General features: G+C 56.6%; 1 protein-coding gene across 1 annotated transcript; it reads left to right on the forward strand.

Moving 5' to 3' along the window:
* The first annotated feature begins 4,844 nt into the window (after positions 1–4,844).
* VEGFA (vascular endothelial growth factor A) lies at positions 4,845–23,198 on the forward strand. Its single transcript, XM_058736146.1, has 10 exons — positions 4,845–4,855; positions 6,151–6,262; positions 7,097–7,873; positions 10,946–10,994; positions 14,200–14,396; positions 15,141–15,217; positions 15,544–15,570; positions 17,472–17,543; positions 18,666–18,797; positions 21,245–23,198. The coding sequence occupies exons 1-10, from the start codon at positions 4,845–4,847 to the stop codon at positions 21,264–21,266; spliced, it is 1,476 nt and encodes a 491-aa protein (XP_058592129.1). The 3' UTR covers positions 21,267–23,198.
* The last annotated feature ends 262 nt before the right edge of the window (positions 23,199–23,460 follow it).

The raw sequence follows: 23,460 nt of genomic DNA on the forward strand, positions 1-23,460 counted from the left end.
TATCTTGAGGATATTAGGCCAGGCTGCTACTGGAAGCTGAGAGGAGGTCTCCCCCACTCTCTGTGGCCTGCCCTGCACTTCTGGGTCTGGGAAGGCAGGCAGGATGGTGGGAGTGCCTTCTGTCATGGGGCCAATCATTAACTGACTTTATCTTTGTGAACCATCCTGGGGGTGGCCTGGGTCATGGGCCAAGCTTCTGGCCCAGGCCGAAGGGGTCACTGGGAGAGGAGGGAAGGGACCCTTCCTGTTAAGAGGTGGGATACCTGCCTCTTTCCCCACCCCCCCTAGGATTTTCCTGAGGAACCCACAGTGTAGCCAATTCAGTGACAACCTGGTGACACAGTTGCTCTGAAGAGGTTGTGACACAGTTGCTCTGAAGAAAGGCTAAAGAAGGAATGAAGCCGACATATCCCTCACCCCTAGTCATCTGTGGGATCTTCCTTCCTTCCTTCCTTCCTTCCTTCCTTCCTTCCTTCCTTTCTCTTTGTTCTTTTCCTTCTTTCTTTCTTTTCCTTCCCTTCCTTCCTTCCTTCCTTCCTTCCTTCCTTCCTTCCTTCCTTCCTTTTCCTTCCTTCCTCTCTCTTCTTTCCTTCCTTCCTTCCTTCCTTCCTTCCTTCCTTCCTTCCTTCTCTCTCTGCCTCCTTCTTCTCCTTCTCCTCTTCCTTCTTTTTTTTTTTTTTTAAGTTTATTTATTTATTTTTTTGAGACAGAGAAAGAGAGCACAAGAGGAGTGGTAGAAAGAATCCCAAGCAGGCTCCACACTGTCAGCACAGAGCCCAATGCAGGACTTGAACCCATGAACTGTGAGATCATGATCGGAGCTGAAATCAAGAGTCAGATGCTTAACTGACTGAGCCACCCAGGCGCCCTTTCTTCTTCTTTACAGGGAGATGGGATAAACCCATTTCCCTAATTTTTTCTGTTTGACTTTAGTCAGATGATAGTGAGTTTGTGTTCTCTGAGTTTGCTCACTCATGGGGGTAGGGACAGAGAAAGGGAAGGGAAGTAACATGTATGTGATACTTACTTTAGACCAGGAGCTTTGCTTATATTCACAGTCTCCATTTATGTTCTTACTACCCTGGGAGGTACAGCACCACAACTCCCATTTCACAGATGAGGAAACCAAGGCTCAGGCAGATGATGTGACTTGTTCAAAGTCTCCAGGCTTGGATGGGTGAACCAAGATTGAGTCCAGCCTGTGTGGCTTTTTCCATTACATGCCATGGGGGTGTAGGGGTGGGGCAGGGTAGCTGGTGGGGGCTTTTCACAGTGAGGATTCACCAAGCCAGTGTCTTTTCAAAAAGGACAGAGGTTCTAGTGTCCCAGGTAGGAGAGGAAGCAGTTCCCTATCTGCTGGGATTGGAGACGTTCCCTGGAACCACATCTCCTCTCCACCACTTGGTACTGTGCCCCAGATTTCACCCATCTTTGAATTAAGCATTGTCCTCTCCAAGGGGAGCCTTTCAAAATACACAGCCCCCTGGAAGATGTGACATTTTATATAAGTGATCTCAGTTGGAGTGTTTGATGGAGCTGTAACAGAGCCTTAAAGCTTAGGGAGTATAACCTCATGCTTTTACCTAGGAGGATCTTGAGGTCCAAAAAGGGACTGACTTGGCCAAGGTCACATGGCATGCAGCAGACTTGACTTCTCCTGGTGCTGTTTCCAGGTCTCTGCATGTCTGTGACAGGCAGACAGGAGACCTCTGGGCACCTGTTGGGGGGTAGGGAGGGGACAAAGCTGGAGAAAATCTCTTTCTGCTTTGTGCCCTGCCCCAGCTGAGTGGCCCTGTGCTTGTCATGGGCTGGTGTCCTCTGCCCTCTTCCTCTCACTCCTGGGCAAACAACAGCAGTGCTAAATGTGCAAGCTGGACCTACCTCTAGTGTCTCCTTGTTTGTTTAAATTCTCTGGCAGAGACATCCTGTCCCAGAGGGCGGGGAAATCAGTGTGGGGCTCACCCCCTGAGGGAGCTGCATTGTCCCTGTGGGCTTTGGCTGGGAATGTTTCTGAAGAAGCCCTAATCCCCTGCCCTACCTAGCCTCAAAGTCTCTATCACCCCCAGAGGAGTACTGGGAGAGCCTTGTGAGCCATCAGAATCCTCCAGACCTCACTTCCCCTGCCTGCTCTTTATCCCTGTCCACTCAGCGGGCCAAACTCTGCTCTTCTATCTACACTCAAGTGTCCCCTCCTCCAGGAAGCCTTCTCCTACTCCCAGCAGTTACAGTGGCCCCCTCAGAGAGTTTTTATTTTCAGTTTACCCTGTGGTTCTTCCAGACAGAAAGCCCCTTCCACATTGTTGTAGCCCCAGGGCCCAGCCAACTCTGCCTTCATAGCACCTTGTGCCTCTCTCTTAGGGCCTCTTTCCTAATCCATCTGCCAGTGTAGCTGTGTGGATACCTGTCTGCATACAGCGACTCTCCAAGGCAGGCATTTGCACTCCTGTCTTACAGACGAGGGGAACCGTGGGTCAGAGAGGCTGAGTAACTTGCCTAAGGTCACTCAGCTAAAGAATGGCAGCCAGGAGTGCCACTTGTGTCCATTTGGATCCAAAGGCCCTGCACTTTCCACTGCCTACTCCGGTGTCCCTGTATCTCCTATAGTCAGCACGGTGTCTGATGCCTGGTCGGCTTTGGGAAAGAGCCACGGTGGGACAAGGCTCCGCTCCCAGGCAGGGCCCAGGTCTCAAGGGAGAGTACAGCTTTATGACCTTAGTGCCCAACTCTTGCCACCACTCTTCCCAGAAGAGGGACCCCCTCCAAAACTGAGTGGGGGTGTATGAACAGGAGCTGCAATGGGCAGGATGGGAGCCAGATTTTGAGGGGTAGCAAAGACTGGGTGTCAGGAAGTGAACATGTCTGGGGCTGGCAGGGAGAAGCAATCCAGGGGCTGTGAAACTGAGGCCTGTAAAGGACAGGCATAGACTTGGCTGATAGGGACGAGGACTGGCGTGGGCCGGCGTGCTCCCCCCGGCCGGTGACCCTGCCCCGCGACTCTGCCCCTTCTGCTTGCTCGCCATCCCTCTTCCCTCCCCCTTTTCAGACTGACTTCTCTGGGGGAGTTACCCTCTTGGGCTTTCTCTGCTCCAATCTCGTTACCAGTCAGCATCCTTGCCTAGCATGACCCCAAGTCAAACCTCCAGCTCCAGATTGGGGCGCGAAGTTGGGAGAGAAAGGGGCCCTTCTTCCTTGCTTTTGCTTTGTCTTTCCATTGCTTTGTTGCAAAGACATAGTGGTAGAGAAAGACCTAGTGATAGAGAGAGGAGAGGGGTGGGGGGAGAAAGAGACAGAGACAGAGAGATTGACTTACCGACGGAGAGAGGGAATTGAAGGGAACCACTCCAATTCTCTCTCCTTCAATCCAACACGTTAGTATTCCTGCCCTCCCAGTGGATCCAATCGGTGTCCGGTTAGGTGTCTGGGAGTCAGGGGATGGTGTGAGGGAGGAGACCTTTCTTTCATCCCAGCGGAACCACCTGGAGAAATGTTTAGGCAACAGCAAGAATCAGCAACTCTCTCCTCTCCTTCTTTCCTCACTTCGGCGGGGCTCTGTCCCTTCATCCGAGGGTTTGGAGGTTAATCGCCCACACCCACACAGGCAAGAGCTTCCCTGAACATCAGAGTAACAGGACTTTAGGACAAAGTACAACTATTGTGCCTTGGGCCTCATCACTACTTCTTTTGTCTGGGGCCACTGTTGGCTCCTGGCCACCTTTCACGCTCTTCTCTACCCCCATCCCCACCCCTCTCCTTGCTTCCCCTGGAACACCTTCCCCTTCCTCTTTGGCTCCTTTTGAACTGTTTCAGAACCATAAGCTGAGACTGCCCTGGTCCCGAGGTGGGGCCCTCTGAGTGGGGCAGAGGATGCCCTTGGAGGGGACCCAGCACGACCTCTGTCTGGGCTGCTCTCTGCTCCGTGCCTCACCCCCCTCCATGTTGTTAGGTGACCTTGGGTCCTTCTGTGTGCTTGGGATTCTCTGGGGGTTCAGTGTGTCCTGGGACTCCCAGCCCTTCAGCGACCTGTGGAGGGAGCATGTTGGGGGGAGTAAGTCTGTCAGAGGAGATGGTGCTGGAGAGACACGATGTGGTCTACCGATTGTTGATTTGCATTCCTGATTCTGTGTGCTTCGTCCCCTTTTTTGACGACCCAGGTGTGTCGGGCTCTCAATTCGATGCTCACGTGGGCACTGGCCGGGTATCGTACATCATTACAGTGTATTGTCGGGAAAGCTGGTGACACCGCCCTGGGGGATAGCATCCAGAGTTGACCCTCCTCTGAGTCACCACCAGGCTGTGTCTCTGAAATGAAGGGCGGGGCTGGGAGACCCCTCCCCACCCCAATGAAGCCTGCTCAAAAGCTCCTCAGGTCAGGGTGCAGTTCGGCCCCCTCATTCCCTTGGTTCCCTGGGCCAAGCCCACAGAGGGAATCTCACATAGGTAGCTGAAACACACCTTGCTGAATACCACCAAGGGGGATGTTTGGGTCAGTTTGGGGAGAGCCCTGGGATTATTATGACAATGACACCCACCTCCACCTTGGAACCCCTCCATTCTCCTCTCAAATTCAGGGTCTTTTAGTATGACCCCTTCTTCTGGCCCCTTAGGGGCCAGGGAAGGCTGAGGTGAGAAGGATGCCGTGGAGGGGACCAGGGTGAGCCCCTGCTCGTGCTGCTGGGAGACTCCGTCCTGGGCTCTGCCTGCTCCTTTGCTCTGCAGGGGTGAGGGAGGGGATCTCTGCCAAAGCCCCCACACATCTTGTGCTCTGGCTGCACTAGACGTGGACCAGGTTGGAAGGAGGATGTTTAAGGGCTTTCGCTTCTATCTTCCATGCAGCAGCTTGGAGCATGGAGCCTAGGTAAGGAGGGGGGCCCTGAGCCAGCAAATAAACATTTCCTAACTGGAAGGAGACCTCGTCCCTGTGCTGGGGAGCCTGCCAGTTGGTTCAGGCAGGACTGGAGGCATGAATGATGGAAAGGGTAGGATGGGATGGGGGTGGGCAGCCCTTCTGCTCATAGGGGCATCAGGACACCACTCGTGTGGGATTGGGCTACTAAAAAGGTAACCTATCACCATGTGCTGAGGCAGGGGGTTGGCTGAGTAACCTCCCTGGATCGTTTGGTCAATTTGGGGGATGCCGTCACAGTCCAGTTCTCAGCCCTGGCACTCACAGAGGCTACATCAGCCCTGGGCCTGGCACTGATCTGGATTCATAATGAGACTGGTTGGTCCCTCTCTTCCCTCAGGTATCAGAATCCCCTCTTTGTTCCCTGGGGGGAACCTGGGAGCTATTGGGTCAAAGCCCAACCAGGAATTTTTCCAGGCTGGTTCCTATATGCAAGGGTGGGGTGGGGGGCCTCGGGAGCACTCAGGGAAGACCAGGGCAGTTGGGGGAGAAGGGAGCTTTGAAGGAAGGGGGGGACTGGGGGAAAGAGGAGAGAGGCCGCCAGCTGGGAGAAGTAGGCAAGGGACCCTGGGGGTCTAAGGGTACCAAGGAGAAACCCCAATTCTGTTCAGAAGATGAGCTAAGAGCCTGGGCTGGGGCAGATAGAAGGCTTGGCCCCCAGCCTGGTGGGAGCTCCGGGCAGCTGGCCTACAGACGTTCCTTAGCATTGGTGAGTAGGTTTGAATCATCACTTAGGCCCTGGCCTCCATCCGCCCCCACCAGCCCCCTGGCCTCAGTTCCCTGGCAACATCTGGGGTTGGGGGGGAGAGCAGGAACAAGGGCTTCTGTCTGCCCGGCTGCCTCTCCCTTTGGGCTCTGCCAGACTCCACAGTGCATACGTGGGCTCCAACAGGTCCTCTTTCCTCTGGGCCACTGACTAACCCCAGAACCACACGGCTTCCCATTTTCAGCCCCACAAACTTAGTGCCAAATAATTTTCCCCAGGAAAGTCTCCCTGGACACTTCCCAAAGGACCCCAGTCACCCCAGTCTGTTGGCTGTAGCTCACTCTGATGTCAGCAGGCCAGATGAGGTCTCCAGATGGGCACATTGTCCACATGGGTACATCACGTCTCCTGTGCCCAGCATTGGGCTCGCTGCACACGGATCCATTCGAGTCCCAAACATGCCTCTGTTAGGGAGGTCAGAAACAAGGGGGTCAGGGGTAGTATCCCTCCACCCTCTTTCTGAAGCCCATTCCCTCTTAAGCCAGAGCTGGGGTGTGCAGGCAGTAGTCACTAGGGGGCGCTCGGCCACCACAGGGAAGCTGGTGAACTTGGGAGAGCAGCGTCTGCGTGTGAGTGAGGACGCGTGTGTCAGTGTGAGTGTGTGTGTGTGTGTGGGGGGGCGGGCTGAGAGTGCTGGAGTGGGAAGAAGGCCAGGGGTCACCCCAGGATTCCAATAGATCTGTATTTCCTTCTCCTCACCCGTCCCTATCCGACTCCCTGCCCGCCCCGACGCCCCTCCCTCCAATATTCCCAGCAAAGAAGGAATAGCTCTCGAGCCCTGTCCGCACATAACCTCACTTTCCTGTTCCCTTCCCCCCAATACCACGCGGGCGTGTGTGTGTCTGGGCAAAGGGGGGCGGATGGGTGATTTTCGGGCTGTGAACCTAGGTGGGGGTCGAGCTTCCCCTTTACGGGTAGGGGGGCAGGCTTTGCTACACGTCCCAGGGGAAGGCCCGAGGGGCACGCGGGGCAGCGGGAGAGGCGCCGAGACTGGGCCTGTCCCCGCCCCCAGGGCGTTCCAAGGGCGGGGTCCAGGCGGGGACAAGCCGGGTCTGATTTTTAAGCGGCCGCTAGTGGTGAGGAGCGCAGAGGCTTGGGGCAGCCGGGCTGCGAGGAGGCCGCGGCGCGGGGGGCGAGTGGAGCCGGCGGCAGCGGCGCTGGGTCGGGAGGCGCAGCGGCGAGGCGGACGAACCGGCGGGGTCACTAGCCAGAGGTCTCCGCACTGGAATTTGATATTCATTTATCCAGGGTTTACCCTCCTCTTTTTTTTCTTAAGCAATTTTAAATAATCCACATTTTTTCCCGTTTTAATTTATTTTTGCTTCCCATTCCCCGCTTAAATCGGGCCGACCGTTTGGGGAGATTGCTCCTTTACTTCTCCAAATCACTTCGGATTTTGGAAACCAGCAGAGAGAAGAAAGAGGTAGCAAGAGCTCCAGAGAGAAGTCGAGGAAGAGAGAGAGACGGGGTCAGAGAGCGCGCGCAGGCGAGCGAGCAACGACAGGGACAGGGGCAAAGTGAGTGACCTGCTTTTGGGGGTGACCGCCAGAGCGCGGCGTGAGCCCTCCCCCTTGGGATCCTGCATCGGACCAGCAGCGCTGACGGACAGACAGACAGACACCGCCCCCCACCCCAGCGCCCACCTCCTCCCCGGCCGGCGGCCGAGGGTGGACGCGGCGGCGAGCCGCGGGCAAGAGCCGGAGCCCGCGCCTGGAGGCGGGGTGGAGGGGGTCGGGGCTCGCGGCATTGCAGTGAAACTTTTCGTCCAACTTCTGGGTTGTTCTCTCTCCGGAGGAGCCGTGGTCCGCGCCGGGGCAGCCGAGCCGAGCGGAACCGGGAGAAGTGCTAGCCCGGGCCGGGAGGAGCCGCAGTCGGAGGAGGGGGAGGAGGAAGAAGAGAAGGAAGAGGAGAGGGGGCCGCGGTGGCGACTCGGAGCTCGGAAGCCGGGCTCATGGACGGGTGAGGCGGCTGTGTGCGCAGACAGTGCCCCAGCCGCGCGCGCGACCCAGGCCCTGGCCCGGGCCTCGGCTCCGGGAGGAAGAGGAGCCCGCCTAGGCGCCGAGGAGAGCGGGCCGCCCCGCAGCCCGAGCCGGAGAGGGAGCGCTAGCCGCGCCGGCCCCGGCCGGGCCTCCGAAACCATGAACTTTCTGCTCTCTTGGGTGCATTGGAGCCTTGCCTTGCTGCTCTACCTCCACCATGCCAAGGTAAGCGGCCGTGCCCACCAGGCGTCGCGGGCCGCTTCGAGCGCCTCTCCCCGCTGGGGACGTGCGTGCGAGCGCGTGCGTGGGGGCTCCGTACCCCACGAGGGTCCTTGGGCACCGGGCGCGCGGCTACCCCCTCAATCCTCGTACGTGTAGGGGGAGGGGGCGCGCGCTAGGTGGGAGGGCACCAGGATAGAATCTCACCGCCCACGCGGGCCCTGCCCACCCACCAGAGTCACCGCACGTACGATCTGGGCCGACCAGCGGAGGGCGGGAGCCGGAGGAGGAGGCCGAGGGGGCTGGGCTTGCGCTGCCGCCGGCGGCTGAAGTTTGCTCCTGGCCGCTGGTCCCCGACGAACTGGAAGTCCGGGCAGCGGGGGCGGGAGCCGGAGCCCAACGGGCAGGGGGGTGCCCAGACCTTGGACCGAGGGAGGGCTGAAAGCGTGGAGGGGGCAGGGCGCGGGCGAGAGAGGGGGCTTGCTGTCACTGCAGCTCGATCTCTTCGGCCCTCGCCACGAGTTTGAGAAAAGTTTCGGGGTGGATTGCCGAGGGGACCCCCGGTCTCCGCCGGGCCACCTGCGCCAAGGCACCCCCGCCCGTCCCCGCTCGCGTCCCGCTCGGTGCCCGCCCTCCCCCGCCCGGCCGGGCGCGCGCGGCGCGGAGCCGATTACATCAGCCCGGGCCTGGCCGGCCGCGTGTTCCCGGAGCCTCGGCGGCCCGAGCGGGGAGCCCCGGGCGGCGAGCGGCGCCCCTCCCCCGCCGGCCCTCCACGGGAAGGTGACCTCTCGAGGTATCCCTAGCCAGAGGATCTGGAGAACCCCCCCCCCCCCCCACCGTCCCCAGCCCCTAGCCCTCTCCTGTGCTAGGAGGAAATTTCTTGACACCCCTTCCCCATTTCTTCCCTAAAGTGGAGAGAAGCCCCTGCCACCTTTCTACTTTTCACTACCCTCTGATGAGAAGACCCGTGTAACCCGCCTCTGACCCCAGAGGCCAGGGAAAAGACGATCACTGTCAGAGGTCGGGGTGCAAGGGCCCACCCTGGTGCTTTGTCAGACTACCTAAAGTCCGGACTCGGTGACAGTCTGCTTTGCTCCCCTCCCCCACACTTCCGAGCTGTGCCTTTAGCTTTTATGGGGATGGGCTAAGGGAGGAAATAAATAGTGTCATTATTCCAGTTTACTTTACACTTTTTGGAAAAATGGCTTAAATTTTGCTGTGATATGGATAGTGTGGGACCAGCTTTCCCCGCACTCCTGCCAGCCTTGCAAACACACTTTGTCCTGGTGAAATGGGGGGTGTTGGAGCAGGAGCAGGTGGTTTTTTGGAACTCCAAACTTGCCCACCCAACTTGCTTCTCAGAGTCACCTAAGGGGTCCTTTTATGCTCTTCTCTTGTACCTTCCCTCAGCCAGAGTCCCCTTGGAGAGAGGCAGAAGGAAGGAAATGGGCTGGGGTCCTTGCTGCCACTCTGAGTTCCTCAGACCCTGGCACAAAGGCCTTGGCTCCAGGCCTCCAAGGGGGGGGGGAGGGGGAGGAATGGCAGCCTGGCCACACTGTGACCTTCAGAGGCCCCCAGAGAAGGGCACCTGGCCTCTCCCTGCCTAGAGCCACCCCTCACAGTGCCCACTGGCCTTGGAGGGGGTTAAGAAGTTTCTGTCCCCTTTCCTCATTGGGGCCCAAGAGGAGCGGAGGACATAGAACATTGGCAGAAGGAAACTAGAGGGTATCGTTGGGATGGGTGAGAGGCAAAGTGGAGACTCCAGGGGGTCCCTGAGGGAGAGCTGCAATGGAAGTCTATCCAGCTGGGATCCTGGAAACTGTTACCTGACCTTGGCCCTAGGGACAAGGCTGGGGGATCTGGGGTGCCCTGGGGATGTGTGGGAAGGAGACAGACAGACAGACAGACAGACAGTGAGACTCTGTCAGGGGGGTCTGCAGTTCCGTGGGCTGGAGTACAGTTCTGCTGCTGGGGATCTGCCCCCAAAGAAGGGCAAGTGAGGTGGCCAGCTGGTGAGAACCAAAGGCCTCCTTGAAGGGCTGGGAGAAGCCTTTGCCTGCTCCTAGCTGTCAGGTCCACATGGTTGGGCTTGTTGACCTTCACAGCTTGTAGGGAGGGGAGGAATGATCTTGTGGGGGTGGGGAGGGATGGGGAGGATAGGGGAAGCCTCAGGCCTCGGAGGTGCAGGGGGCCCCCTAGGGGCTGGGCAGTGCTAAGGCATAGAAGGCTTTCCTGGTTGCCTTTGAGGAGAGTGCACAGCCAGGTGAGAGGGGCTTGGGACCCCCTCAATCTGGGAGGGAGAAGAAACCAGAGAGTGAGGTGGGAGTGTGAGGCTTGGGGCTCTGGAGATACATTCAGGCTCTGGGGAGATTTGTGTGCTGGGAGAAATGGGCTCTCCCCTCCTCCAGGGTTTCCTCCCTGGTTTTACCATCTAGACAACCTGTGGGTTTGCTGAATATACCTGAGGGTATCTGCTGAATGTTCCCGAGGAAGGAGGAGTTTGGATGGGGGAGGGTGGTTGGCGCCCTTCATTCCTCTGCACCCCCCCTCCCTCCCCAGCACCAGCTCACCCTGGTATTTGTCATGTCAGCAAGAGAAGGTCACCATGTTGTTTTTCTCGCCCCCAGTCTTTCCTTCCTGCCTCAGTCCAAATTTGTCCTCCTATTTGACCTTAATACTTACCATGGCTTTGGACCAGGGAGTCAGGGGTCTGAGAAAATTAACTTAACTCAGCAATGGACCGTTGTGGCCAGGGGTGCGTGTGGGCGGGGGATGGGGAGTGGGGGGGAGTTGGGAGGGAGGTAATGTGGGGAAGGGGCGGGGACCTGGACGGCACAGCATTCTGGTGTTTTTCTCCTGTATTTTTAGTTTCCTACCCCCCAATATCTGCTTAGTTTCCTTCTTCCTTCAGAATTAGAGCAGTGCAGGGGTGGAGGGCATGCTCTGTGCTGTGGGGAGCCCTGCAGGTGCCTTGTTCCACTCAGCAGCCTTGGAGAAGCCAGAGGCTGCTGCCTGGGCAGGTGGCTGGGCCTTTGCATCCTGCTCATGCCCATGTCTTGCTCTTTGTTTTGTCCTCAGTGGTCCCAGGCTGCACCCATGGCAGATGGAGAGCACAAACCCCACGAAGGTGAGTCCCCCTGGCTCTTGGGTGGGGTACCTGTCTCCCCAGGGGATGGGTGGGGAGGACCAATTCCTTTCTTTCAGGGCTATGGGGGCAGGAAGGGGTGCAGGGATGGGGATCAAGAAAGGAAGAGGGGAGTACCATGAGAGTAACCCTTTGTTGTGGAGGACTCTCTTTCCTAGTCAGGCCTCTGCTACAAATAGGATGTGTTGCCTTTTCCTTCTGCTCTTTCCAGTAAAATTTTACTTGGAGAGGCAGCTGTGAACACAGACCAGGAAGGCAGTGTTCAAAGATCCCCGGTGTCAAGGGAGGTGTCCCTTGTCCTACCTGCCCTCAGGGGAGGATGGGTATTCTCTGTCACATCCAACCCAGCTGCATCACACCTGTGGGGCCTCTGTGGCGGGGGCTGTGACCCTTGCTGTCCAGTGAACTAGCTGTGCGTGAGCTGGAGGTGCAGGGGGGCCCCACCTCGTGGGACCTCTCCCCACAGTCTGCATTCCTTAGCGGGTGGAGAGAAGGCCCTACAATCTCCTCTGCCCTCTGGGTGGGATAGGTTTAGGTGCTGTGAACTTCCCTCCTGGGCCAGCAGAGGGCTGGCTGTAGCTCCCAGGTGCCCCGCCCCCTGCCCAACTAGAGTCCGCCTGCCTTTTGTTCCTCTGTGGTTTGGAGCAGGGACCCTCCCATTTCTCCAGGGAAGCCCTGGCTCTCCCCCAACACTGAATGCGGCCTCTGCTTCAGCCTGGGGGAGGAATGCCTGATGCCACTCCCCCAGCTCCCCACCCCTGAGGAGAGAAGGCCCTGGGGTCTTCCTTGGGGCTCGTTTTCTGACCCAAATCCAGCGTGGCCCAGGGTAGTGGCCAGGGGCGGTGTTTGCACTCCCTGGGCCGGTGGTGATGCTCAGCCGGTTCTGCCTCCTTCCCTCAGGAGCTCTTTCCTTGGCCCGGGGCCTGGCTTCCCAGCCACTCCACAGCTTGTGCCACTCACAGCTCCTGGCTCCCAGTGTGTGCCCACCCGCCATCGGTCTCTCGGTGGTCTCTGTGGTCTGGGAGAGGCAAGCAAATGGTCTTTGTTTGCTTGGGGAAAAGATTGTCTTCAAGAAATAAGGAAAAGCAAGACAGCTTGATGTTGGAGTAGACGGATGTCTATGGCCTGTGCAGAAGTGGGACGGTTTTCCTTAGAGGCAGTGGCTGGGGTGTGAAGGGTTTGGGTGAGGTTCTCCCCTCTACCTTCCTCCGCCGCACGGCCCTTAGGGATTCCAGGGAGCTTTTCCAAGGAATTCCTCGCCTGTGTCTTTTTAGCTTCAGCAACCCACGGCCACGGCCCAGGCCAGACCTTTCTGCTTTCCTGTCTTGGGTGGGGCCCCAAACCTGGCCACCTGTGTCCCCAGCCATAACACAGTGTCAGGTCAAGAATTCTTCAGTCATCTTCGATATAGACTTGGATTAGAAAAGGGCTTCTTCAGATCCCTGGGCTTCATTCTTTTTGAAGGTGCTTTGCCTTAACCCCTCTGAGGGTGGAGGAGAGAATTCTATGCCTGTTGTCTGCATAGGGGGAGTAGATCTCAGGCAAGGCCAGGGACTATCCTGCTGTTGTCACAACTGTGGCCTTCCCCTCAGCTCCCAAATTTCAACCACCTATTGTGTATATACCCCCCAACCCTGCTCCCCGGGGCTCATCTTCCTTTACCCTGTGGAGGGAGGAGGAGGCTCAGCTTGTTTCTGGGAGAGGCAGGCTAGGGGGTGGCCCTTCACATGCCTTGGTGAGGTTCCAGACTGTTACCTGGGCTGAGAAAGAATGCTTATTCACAGGGCTGGAAAGGGAAGACAAAACCCCACATTTCAGCCTCGCTCTCAGTGTCTTTAAACATGCCCCCCCCCCCAACCCATTTACACAGATGTGCAGTCTGAGGCCCAGAGAGGGAGGAAGGAACTGGCCCAAGGTTACACCAAGTCATGGCCTGAGCTTGGACTACTTCATGGCCTGGGTGCTGCTCCTTCTTCCTGTGCAGGGGAAATACATTTCAGGGACAGGATTACTGTGTGGGGTGTGTGTGTGTGTGTGTGTGTGTGTGTGTGTGTGTGTGTCAGAGAGAAAGGGAGAGAGGGAGAGTGGCAGTCTGGGCCACAATTTGGAGTCCTCAGTCCAGGTCCTGATTGCATCTATTCTCAAGGACCCCGCCCCTGTGGCCTAGAATTACCCCTTCATGCTCCAGTGCACCCCAGGCTCCACGGCCGGCCTGGGAAGCTGTCTTTACCCTGCTCTCCCTCCAGATCAGCTTCTAGAAACGCTCCGTGGCTGCAATGGCAGCACCGTTTTTTCCATGATGCAAGCAGTTTGCCCTCTTGGGCGGGGTTATCGGTGGCTGGCAGGGCCTGCATAGTGTGCCCACCCACTGCCACCTGCTGATTCCCGGCCGGCCCAGGCCCTGTGCTGATGCTTACTGCTTTCCCACCCTGCGTCTGGGGAGGGGTCTGGCAGGTGGCACAGCGCCCCCTGCGGTGCTTCCCGTCTGTTTTCACACGATGTCGCTTGCCTTGGGAAGGCTTCCATGGCAGAACTGATTTGAACTCTAACACTTAGTGAAGTGTGGCCTTGGGGCGAGTTACTCAGCATCTCTGAACCTCCAGTTCCCTCTTGGTAAAATGGGCCTCCTACTGGAACCTGATGGTGTCGTGCGGGGAGAATTGTTGGCCATGAAAACTATGGGCTACTGCACACCTTGCTCAGCATATGATAAGTGCTCATTAATTGGCTGTTGGGGTGGAGGGTGGTGTGGCAGAGGTTGTAGGAAAACGGGGAGTAGGTTTGCCAAGCTGGCTGTTGCTCCTTTCACGGGCAACTTAGATCACCCCTCAACAAGTAAACTCGTGCTCGAACTATGTCCTGGCATCGAGGCTGACCCAAGAATGCGCTCGGCTGTCATGGCGAGGCAGCGGGATCACATGTGGCAGTTTATCTCTGGCAGAACCTGACAGCCTGGTGTGATCTTTGGAATAAAACCAGGCCTTCATCAGTGCTGATGGTGGAAAGCTTAGGGAAGGATGCCAACCACAGCCGGAGGGACTTAGGTTAGAGTTTTGGAAGGACCGGCCCGAAAGTGGGTACCTCTCACAGGAACTCTGAGGGGCGGCCTTCCCAAGCTGGGCGGAGTTAGGAGCTGGCCATCTCTCGTGTGACCTGCTGGGCTCACGTGTCACCCCATCCCACGCAGTGGTGAAGTTCATGGATGTCTACCAGCGCAGCTACTGCCGTCCCATTGAGACCCTGGTGGACATCTTCCAGGAGTACCCTGATGAGATCGAGTATATCTTCAAGCCATCCTGCGTGCCCCTGATGCGATGCGGGGGCTGTTGCAATGACGAGGGCTTGGAGTGTGTGCCCACGGAGGAGTTCAACATCACTATGCAGGTGGGCATCAGCAGGGAGTGGGGGTGGGGGTGGGGGTTAGACTTGGGGAACAGGTGGTCCCAGGCCCTTTGCTGGGCAGCTCTTGAGAGGAGGGGCCAGACTTGACTTGCTCCGCTCCTGCCCCTGAGTCCGTCGCAGGGACGTGTGGGGGAGTCTTGCTTTCTTTGGAGAAAAAGATGCCTACATTCCCCAGTCCCACAGGGGCTGACGCCTGTGACAGGAGGCCTTCTCTTCCTCTCTTGGAGGAAGAGGGCCCTTCCTCTTTGGGGGCTCTATCTGGGAGGCTGGATGAGCCTGGTCCATGGAGAGTTTTAAAAGCCAGTTGTGTGGTGCTTCGCAGCGACAGGGCACATCTCAGCTTGAACAGGGTGGGAGGGAGCTCTGAGACCCCAGGGAGGGTGGCTCTTGGGTAGCTACCAGGGATGAGGGTAAAGCCTAGAGGAAATAAAAGGAGGGGAGGGATTGGGACCGGTGAGAACCCAGGACCTGAATTCCCAGCCTGGCCAACCCGTGCAGCCATGTCTGCCCTCAAGAAGAACAGGGGCTCCTTGAGATCAGCAGGGTTGGGGACGTTGGGGTGGGCCCGGGGCTCTTTCTGGCGGAGCCCCTGGTCCCTCCTACCTCTGTCCCCCACCCCTGCTCTGTAGAACCCCTGGGTGCTGAGTGGCAAGAGCCATGGGGTGTCCCATCTGGGTATGGCTGGCTGGGTCACTAACCTCTGTGATCTGCTTCCTTTCCCTCTAGATTATGCGGATCAAACCTCATCAAGGCCAGCACATAGGGGAGATGAGCTTCCTACAGCATAGCAAATGTGAATGCAGGTGAGGATGGGGTCACGGGCTCATTCGTTCAGCATGTGGCGGCAGGGTTGAGCACATGCCACGTGTTGGCCCATGTCCACCTTCCCACTGTGGCATCTTGGGCGACTTTAATTTTACCTCACTGTGCCTCAGTGTCTACATCTGGAAACGGGCATAATAACGCTAGGTACCCCATAGCATCGTTAGAAGGATTAAATGCGTTAGTTTGCGTCAAGAGATTAAAACTGCGTCGATGTGTCACAGTAGTATGTGACTCTTCTTGTTGGTCTCATCACCATCTCAACCCTTCTCTGTTTTGTTCTTCTCTTTTTCTCTGCCCGCTGCAGACCAAAGAAAGATAGAGCGAAAGAAAAGTAAGTAGCCATGACTTTAGCTCCTCTCCCTCTCCTTGGCCCGTTATCTTGGTTTGGGGTTCTTGGCTTCCTCTGTCGGGCGGGGGGGCGGTGGGGGGGGTTCTGATGGCTTCACTGGGTCAGGGAGTTGGTCTCATGAGGACTTGTGGTGGTAGTAGTGGGATTGAGCAGACTTCGAAGATTATGTCTCTAGAATTAGGGACAAAACCCAGCCTGGAGCCTGGAGCTTCCTTTGGAAGAGACAATGCATTCCAGGTCTCCGGGTCATTCCTGGCCGGGACTTGAAGTTTTGGTGTGTCAGGGGGCAGTGTGGACACTGGCTCCCTGGCTTGCTCTAGTCTCCCATCACCCACCGCAGGGAGAGGGAGTAGGCGACAGAGAGACATTTTGTGTGCCAGGGGAAACGGCCTCTTACGGCGGCTGCTGTGGTGGCGCAGTTGGACTTGGGTCCGGCTGAGATGTTTCCTTGGTGATGCCCTCCTGTAGCAGTGAGGCAGGCCAGAGACACTCAGCCCTCCTGGCCAGGGAGAAGTGAGTTGAATGTTGGTCATTTTCTGAGGCTTCCAGTTGCTCAGTGTGGAGGGTTGGGTCAGGATGGAGCAGGGGGGCATAGTCTGGGGGCAGTGAGGCTTCAAAACTGGGTGAGCAACTGGCAAGGGGGCAGGCCTGCAGGGAAAGAGAATGAGAGAGAGCACCTGTGCCCTTCCCTCCCCCACCTCACCATCCCGTCTGCCCCCAAAGCTCTAGGGACATAGAAACTCCTAGGCCCCAGCCCCTTACCTCTTCCCTAAGTCCCCAACTTCCAGAATTGCTGTGGCTACCAGAGCAGTGGTTTGGGAGAGCAGGCTCAGAGAGAGAGAGCGAGAGAGAGTGAGTTTGTGTGTGTGTGTAGACCTTCCCCTTTCCCAGTGCTTTCTCCTGGAGGGAATAGTCTGGCCCTTCTTCTCAGTGCCTTCCCCTCATTTCTTCCCCATGTGGCAGACATTCTGGGCATCCTCTGGCCTGGCAGGTGTGGAGAGTGCTGGTTCCCTTGAGGGGGACAGGCTTCAGCCTGCCCCCCTTGCCGGTTTCCCAAATGCCTGCTTTGCCCACAGGGAGAGTGGGGGGCTCGCCTGGGCTCGGAAGAGAGTCTGGTGAGATGGTGTAGCAGGCTTTGACAGGCTGGGGAGAGAACTCCCTGCCAAGTAACGCCCAGGCTCCTCCTCCCATGCCTCCCTAACTCCCACCCCACCCTACCGCCTGCCTGGGGCTCTGAGGGCACCCGTCCCCGCCTCTCGGCCCAGGGTATGGCTGGGCAGGCTGGCGCCTTTCATGTGCCGCCCTTGGTCTTGTGCCAGCTCCCAATGTAGCTCCCCCCCCCCCCCCCCCGCCCCACTCTGGGATTTGCAGAGGCGGGGCCCCTGGAGGGACCCCTTTACTGTTGCACTGGGAAATGAAGGCAGGTGCCTGAAGCACAGCCTGCCACCCCCCACCCCTGCTCCCATCACATCAAGTCTCTGCCCTCCCCAAATTCTGGCCTACCTTTTACAGTCCCCGACCTTCAGGGTCACACTTGCACAGGGTTCTGGACAAAGATCCTGCCCAGGGGGCTTTGCCCCCTGCCAGGAGCTGCCAGGAGCATGCAGGCCTTTGGGTCCTGTGCCCTCCACCCAGCCTCTGCTTCCCATCCAAGCATTGCCGGAGGCTGGGTTGGCCACCCTAGGGTGGCCAAAATGAGAAGAAGGAGCCATTGAGTGTCTGCTACCCCAGCCTGTGCATGTGTGTTCGTGCGCAAGCTCTTTCCTGGAGTCCCCTAGCCTCCTGATGCCTCGTTCCGGGAAGTGTGCCCTCCTCACTGCTTCTTTTCCTCTCCCCTTCCCCCTCGCTCTCTCTTTGTCTGTCTCTGTTTTTTTATTTTCCAGAAAATCAGTTCGAGGAAAGGGAAAGGGGCAAAAAAGAAAGCGCAAGAAATCCCGGTATAAATCCTGGAGCGTGTACGTGGTGCCTCCGCTGTCTCATTGCCTGGAGCCTCCCTGGCCCCCAATCAAAGTCCCGCCTGCAGGACCCCCTAACCCTGCCCCTGCCTTCCTCTCCCGGCTTTCCTCCTCCTCTCCCCCCAGTGTCTCTCTCTCACTCTCGCTCCACTAATTGGCACCAGTGGCTAGACCTGGTGGTGGTGTTGCTGGTCCGGGGTCGGGGTGGGCAGGTGGGCAGAGCGGGCCTGGAGGATTCAAGGAGGGGACACCGGCTTGGCTGGGCACCACCTTTCTCTCACCCACTGGGCACTGGTGGCGGGCCCACGTTGGCATGGGTGCCAGGCACTGGTGCCTGCTCACCCAACTGGTTTCCACTGCTCCAGGCTTCTGCACTTGTCTGGAAGCTGAGGGTGGTGGGGAGGGCAGACGTGACACGAGGAAGGGGCGCGAATGACGTGAGGCAGTGTATTGTCATCTGAGGGTGGGGTCAGGCACCATATGGCAGCCCCTTCTCGTGGATTTGGGGCCTCTGGAGGGGAGCCCCCTATTCTGGTCGAACCCACGGCACCCACAGAAACCTCCCCGTCGGTTTGGAGTCTCTTCCTCTGGGGCGGAGGCTGTGGTGGGCCCTTTGGTCACCAGTGGCCTGGCCGTGGGCACTGCCTCCGGGCTTGGCCTGCTGACATATCCCACTTTGGCCCGCCTTTGGTGGAGGGGCCTGGGCGTGAATCCTTGCACGGGGAGAAGGCGGCTCAGATTGCTGTCGCCAGCAGGTGGAGAGTCAATGTGTGCTCCTTCTGGGGTGGTGGCTGTTGGGGGCCCTGTGGCTCAAGACTTGTACTTGTCCCCAGGGGACAGCAGTCCCCTTATGGTGGCCCTCTCCTTGCACTCTCTGCCCATCTATGTCTGCCTCTTCCTGCAGGCAGGCTTCCTAGCCAGTGCTGCCTCTTTCCGCCGCTCTCTCTGTCTTCTGCTGCAGCACTTGGATCCTTCCAGGGCATGGAAGGGTATGGGGGCCAACAAGCTGGGTGGGGGCGTAGCTGCAGACTGTTAGGGGGTGTTGCATGGTTTTTTTTTTTTTTCTCTCTCTCTCTCTGCTGATGCTCTAGCTTAGATGTCTTTCCTTTTGCCTTTTTGCAGTCCCTGTGGGCCTTGCTCAGAGCGGAGAAAGCATTTGTTTGTACAAGATCCGCAGACGTGTAAATGTTCCTGCAAAAACACAGACTCGCGTTGCAAGGCGAGGCAGCTTGAGTTAAACGAACGTACTTGCAGGTTGGTTCCCAGAGGGGGAGCGAGTCAGAGAGGGGCTTCACACAGAGACCGGGAGAGAGAGGAAGAGAGAGAGAGTGCGCACGGGCGCATCTGAGAGGGGCCAGCTGCTTGCTCGGCTTCTAGCTGCCTGCCTGGTGACTGACCTCTGCCTTCTCTGCTCGCAAGGCCCCTGTGGTGGGCAGCAGGTGCTGGCCTGGCCTGGGAGGGCCTGTTCAGAGGTGGCCCTGGTTGCCTGAGGGGGCAGGCTGCTGTGGCTTAATGTGATGGTGTGGACGCAGGCTGAGTGTTGTGTCCTGTGGTCCTGAGGTGTCCTGTGGTGGCTGTTTGTCCTGATGTCGTTAGTACTACCTTTGCTGCTAGTATCGAGGGCCCTTCCTGGTGCGGGGGACGCTGCCGTCTACCAAGCGCAAACACTCTCGGGGGCCTTGCCACCACCCTCTGGAGTCCGCACCGCTGGGCATCTCATCCCCTTGGTGTCTCTCATAGGGGCAGGTCTGAGTCCCTCCTAGACTGGGGTCCCAGAGGGCACAGGCTCTGGCTGTTGGTTTAGGGTGGTTAAGATATTTAACATTTGGGGACACTAGATACCTTTAATACTCCAGTAGTCATGGTGACAGCCTCAAACAACCCACATATTTCCAGATGCCCCCAGGATGCGGTGGGGGTGGGACGTGCCCACTTCCCTTTTTTTTTTTTTTTTTTTATGTTTTTTTAATTTATTTCTGAGAAAGAGAGAGTGCGAGCCGGGGAGGGGCAGAGAGAGAGAGGGAGACGCAGAAACAGAAGCAGGCTCCAGGCTCCGAGCTGTCAGCACAGAGCCCGAGGCAGGGCTTGAACTCGTGAGCCATGAGATCATGACCTGAGCCAAAGTTGGACGCTTTAACCGACTGAGCCACCCAGGTGCCCTGGCGTGCCCACTTTCCTGACATTAGATTGTGAACTCCTCACGGCAGGGCCTGGCTTTTATTCACCTGTGTAACCCTCCAGGCCTCTGTACCACTGTCCTTTGACCACAGTGAGGACCTAGAAAGTGGCAAGTGTGCAAGTGAATGTATGACTGAGTTCAGGCGGGAAGGTCAGGAGCACAGAGCCCTGACAGTTTGGCTGGCAATCTTGATGCCTTGAATGGAGCTTATACCAGTCCGGCCTGGGCACAAAGGCTGGGAGCCCTCTGGGCCAGTGTAAACTTCACCTAGTGCGGGGCTTATGGGGACTCCTGGGCAGGGTCAGGGTACCCCCAGCTAGTCCAGATGTTCCATTATCAAAGTTCTTAGAATGTGCTTGCCTCCCCCACCCCCATGTTCGTGTGGCTTGTGGATGTTCTGGGGGCGCTGGGGATGAGGCCCTGGGGTGTTTGTGCAGACTTCTGTCTGTCTTGGTAACATGTGAAGACAGGAAGTGTATATGAGTGCTGGGCTTGGGCTCTGCCCACCTCCAGGGTCTGATGAGGGGTCTTCACATGCCCCAGGGGCCTCAGGGTAGATAAGGGACTTGCCATTTTAGGATTTCTGTGGTGATGATTCTGCAGAGAGATGTCTGGGATGGGGTGTCTGAAGTGACCTGGGGGCTGACAGAAGTCACCCCAACCTCTAGAGCCCTCCCCTGTAAGGGGGAGCTTCAGTACCCCAAATTGGAGGCTTAGGATCCTCATTCCCAGGCTCTCAGAAGGGCAGGGCCAGTTGTGATCTCTCATAGTAGAGAAGGTAAAAGATAATCAGCCCAGGAGCCAGGGGCATGACGAGAAAGTTCTTGGCGTCCCCTCTGCTTAGACAGGAGCTTTCACAGTCGATGATCGTCTTTCCCCCACCATCAATTACACAGCATATGGGAAAGGAGGGGCACCCCGGTACCTGAGGCCTGCTGCTGCCAACATGCTCAAGAAAGATGGGGCCTGTAGCCGGAGCCTGGAGGGGAGGGCGTGGTGATGGGAGATGTGTCCCTCCCCGCCTCTCTGGCTCCCGCTCCCGTGGGAGCCTCACTTTCCTGGGGGCAGCCCCACCCCTTGCTTGGGGTCCTCTCCCCACTCTGTTGTCCAAACCAGCCCCATAGAGGCAGAGCTGAAACCCCTCTTTCTGCGGGGACTCTTTGTTGACTAACTCGGTCCAACTTTGGTCACCACTAGCTCTGAAATGTCAAGTAGGGACTGTTCTTTAGTTCGTGCTCATTTGTTGCCTGTGATGAAATGTCTCCTCGTCCTTGTCTTGTCTCGACTAGACTGTAAGCTCTGGAGGGCAGATGGGAGTCTGGACCTAGCTACTGCTCCAGCGGGGCCTCCGTGGGCAGGGGCTGGCTCTCCCCTCACGCTGGGCTCCTCTGGGCAGAACGATGCTTTCACCTTCCTCTCTGCTGCAGGGACTCGGGCTCCCAGGAAGGGGAGGCTGCCTGCCTCACCGCCGCATCCCCTCGCCTGGCCCTAACCCCTGGCCTCTGTTTCCCATCTCCCGCAGATGTGACAAGCCCAGGCGGTGAGCCGGGCTGGAAGAAGGAGCCTCCCTCAGGGTTTCGGGAACCAGACCTCTCACCAGGAAAGACTGATACAGAACGACTGACACAGACCACGCCGCCGCCACGACCACCACCACACCGCCATCATCGTCAACAGAACAATCCTTAATCCAGAAACCTGAAATGAAGGAAGAGGAGACTCTGCGCAGAGCACTTTGGGTCCGGAGGGCAAGACTCCGGCAGAAGCATTCCCGGGCAGGTGACCAAGCACGGTCCCTCTTGGAATTGGATCGCCATTTTATTTTTCTTGCTGCTAAATCACCAAGCCCGGAAGATTAGAGAGTTTTATTTCTGGGATTCCTGTAGACACACCCACCCACATACATACATTTATATATATATATATTATATATATAAAAATAAATATATATATTTTATATATATATAAAATATATATATTCTTTTTTTAAATTAACATTGCTAATGTTATTGGTGTCTTCACTGGATGTATTTGACTGCTGTGGACTTGAGTTGGGAGGAGAATGTCCCCACCCAGATCCCAACAGGGAAGAGGATGGGAGGAGAGACTCTGGCATGATCTTTTGGTCCCTTTCGGGAAGGCCAGGGTCCCCTCCCCTGCCCAGAAGTGTGCATGGCCAGGGCATGGGGGCAAATTTGGCCTGCTTTTGGGAACACCGACAAACCCAGCCCTGGCCCTAAGCCTCTACCCCGAGTCACATGGACAGACGACAGGTACAGGGACAAGGACGCTGGCTCTGACCAGGAGTTTGGGGAGCCTCAGGACACTGCTGTACTTTGGGGGTCCTCTCCACATGCTGCACGGGCATCTTGCCCCCAGGGGCACTGCCTGCAAGATTCAGGAGACTGGGCAGCCTTCACCTCGTCTTCACTTGCTCCTGAGATGCCCAGGAGGCTGCTGACAGATGTCTTGGCGAAGAGAAGAGAGACATTGATGGAGGAAGGGCCGCCTGGTGACAGCTTGTCCTCCAAGGGAAGGGCCTCCTGCCTTGGCCTTCTCCCAGCTCCCCTTCCCGGGTGCAGCCCAGGAGGGCCTGATGTCCTCAGACCATTGAAACCACTAGTTCTGTCCCCCCCCAGGAGACCTGGCTGTGTGTGTGTGAGTGGTTAACCTTCCTCTGTCCCCAGACCCGACCCTTCCCGCGGCACAGAGAGACAGGGCAGGATCCACGTGCCCACCGTGGAGGCAGAGAAAAGAGAAAGTGTTTTATATATGATACTTATTTAATACCCCTTTTTAATTAGAAATTAAAACAGTTAATTTAATTAAAGAGTAGGGTTTTTTTCAGTATTCTTGGTTAATATTTAATTTCAACTATTTATGAGATGTATCTCTTCTTGCTCTCTCTTGCACTCTTATTTGTACTGGTCTTTGTGTATAAAATTCATGTTTCCAATCTCTCGTTCCCTGATCGGTGACAGTCACTAGCTTGTCCTGAACAGATATTTAATTTTGCTAACACTCAGCTCTGCCCTCCCCTTTTCCCTGGTTCCCCACCACACATTCCTTTGAAATAAGGTTTCAATATACATCTACATACTATATATATATTTGGCAACTTGCGTTTTTGTGTATATATATATATATATATATATATATATGTTTATGTATATATGTGATTCTGATAAAATAGACATGGCTATTCTGTTTTTTATATGTAAAAACAAAACAAGAAAAAATAGAGAATTCTACATACTAAATCTCTCTCCTTTTTTAATTTTAATATTTGTTATCATTTATTTATTGGTGCTACTGTTTATCCGTAATAATTGTGGGAAAAAGATATTAACATCACATCTTTGTCTCTAGTACAGTTTTTCGAGATATTCCGTAGTACATATTTATTTTTAAACAACAACAAAGAAATACAGATATATCTTAAAAAAAGCATTTTGTATTAAAGAATTTAATTCTGATCTCAAAGCTCCTCCTGGTTTCTCCTTCTCCATTGGGTCCTTGTTCTGGACTCCCTCCTGCCCCCCTTCCCTCCTCCCTTGGGGAAAGTGCCATTTTGTCTTAGGTCTGGGAAAAGGGTCCCAGGTAGTTAGGCGATGGCGTGGCCCATCTTGTTGTGCTGGGGGCCAGGGTGCTTCCATTCTGGCTGAGCTGGTCCTGGGGGACCCTGTTCACCCTCTGCCATGATGTGGGGGATGGGCTCTGAAATGGGGGGACGGAGAG

Source organism: Neofelis nebulosa, chromosome 6, assembly GCF_028018385.1.
Source record: "Neofelis nebulosa isolate mNeoNeb1 chromosome 6, mNeoNeb1.pri, whole genome shotgun sequence".
Taxonomy (NCBI): Eukaryota; Metazoa; Chordata; class Mammalia; order Carnivora; family Felidae; genus Neofelis; species Neofelis nebulosa.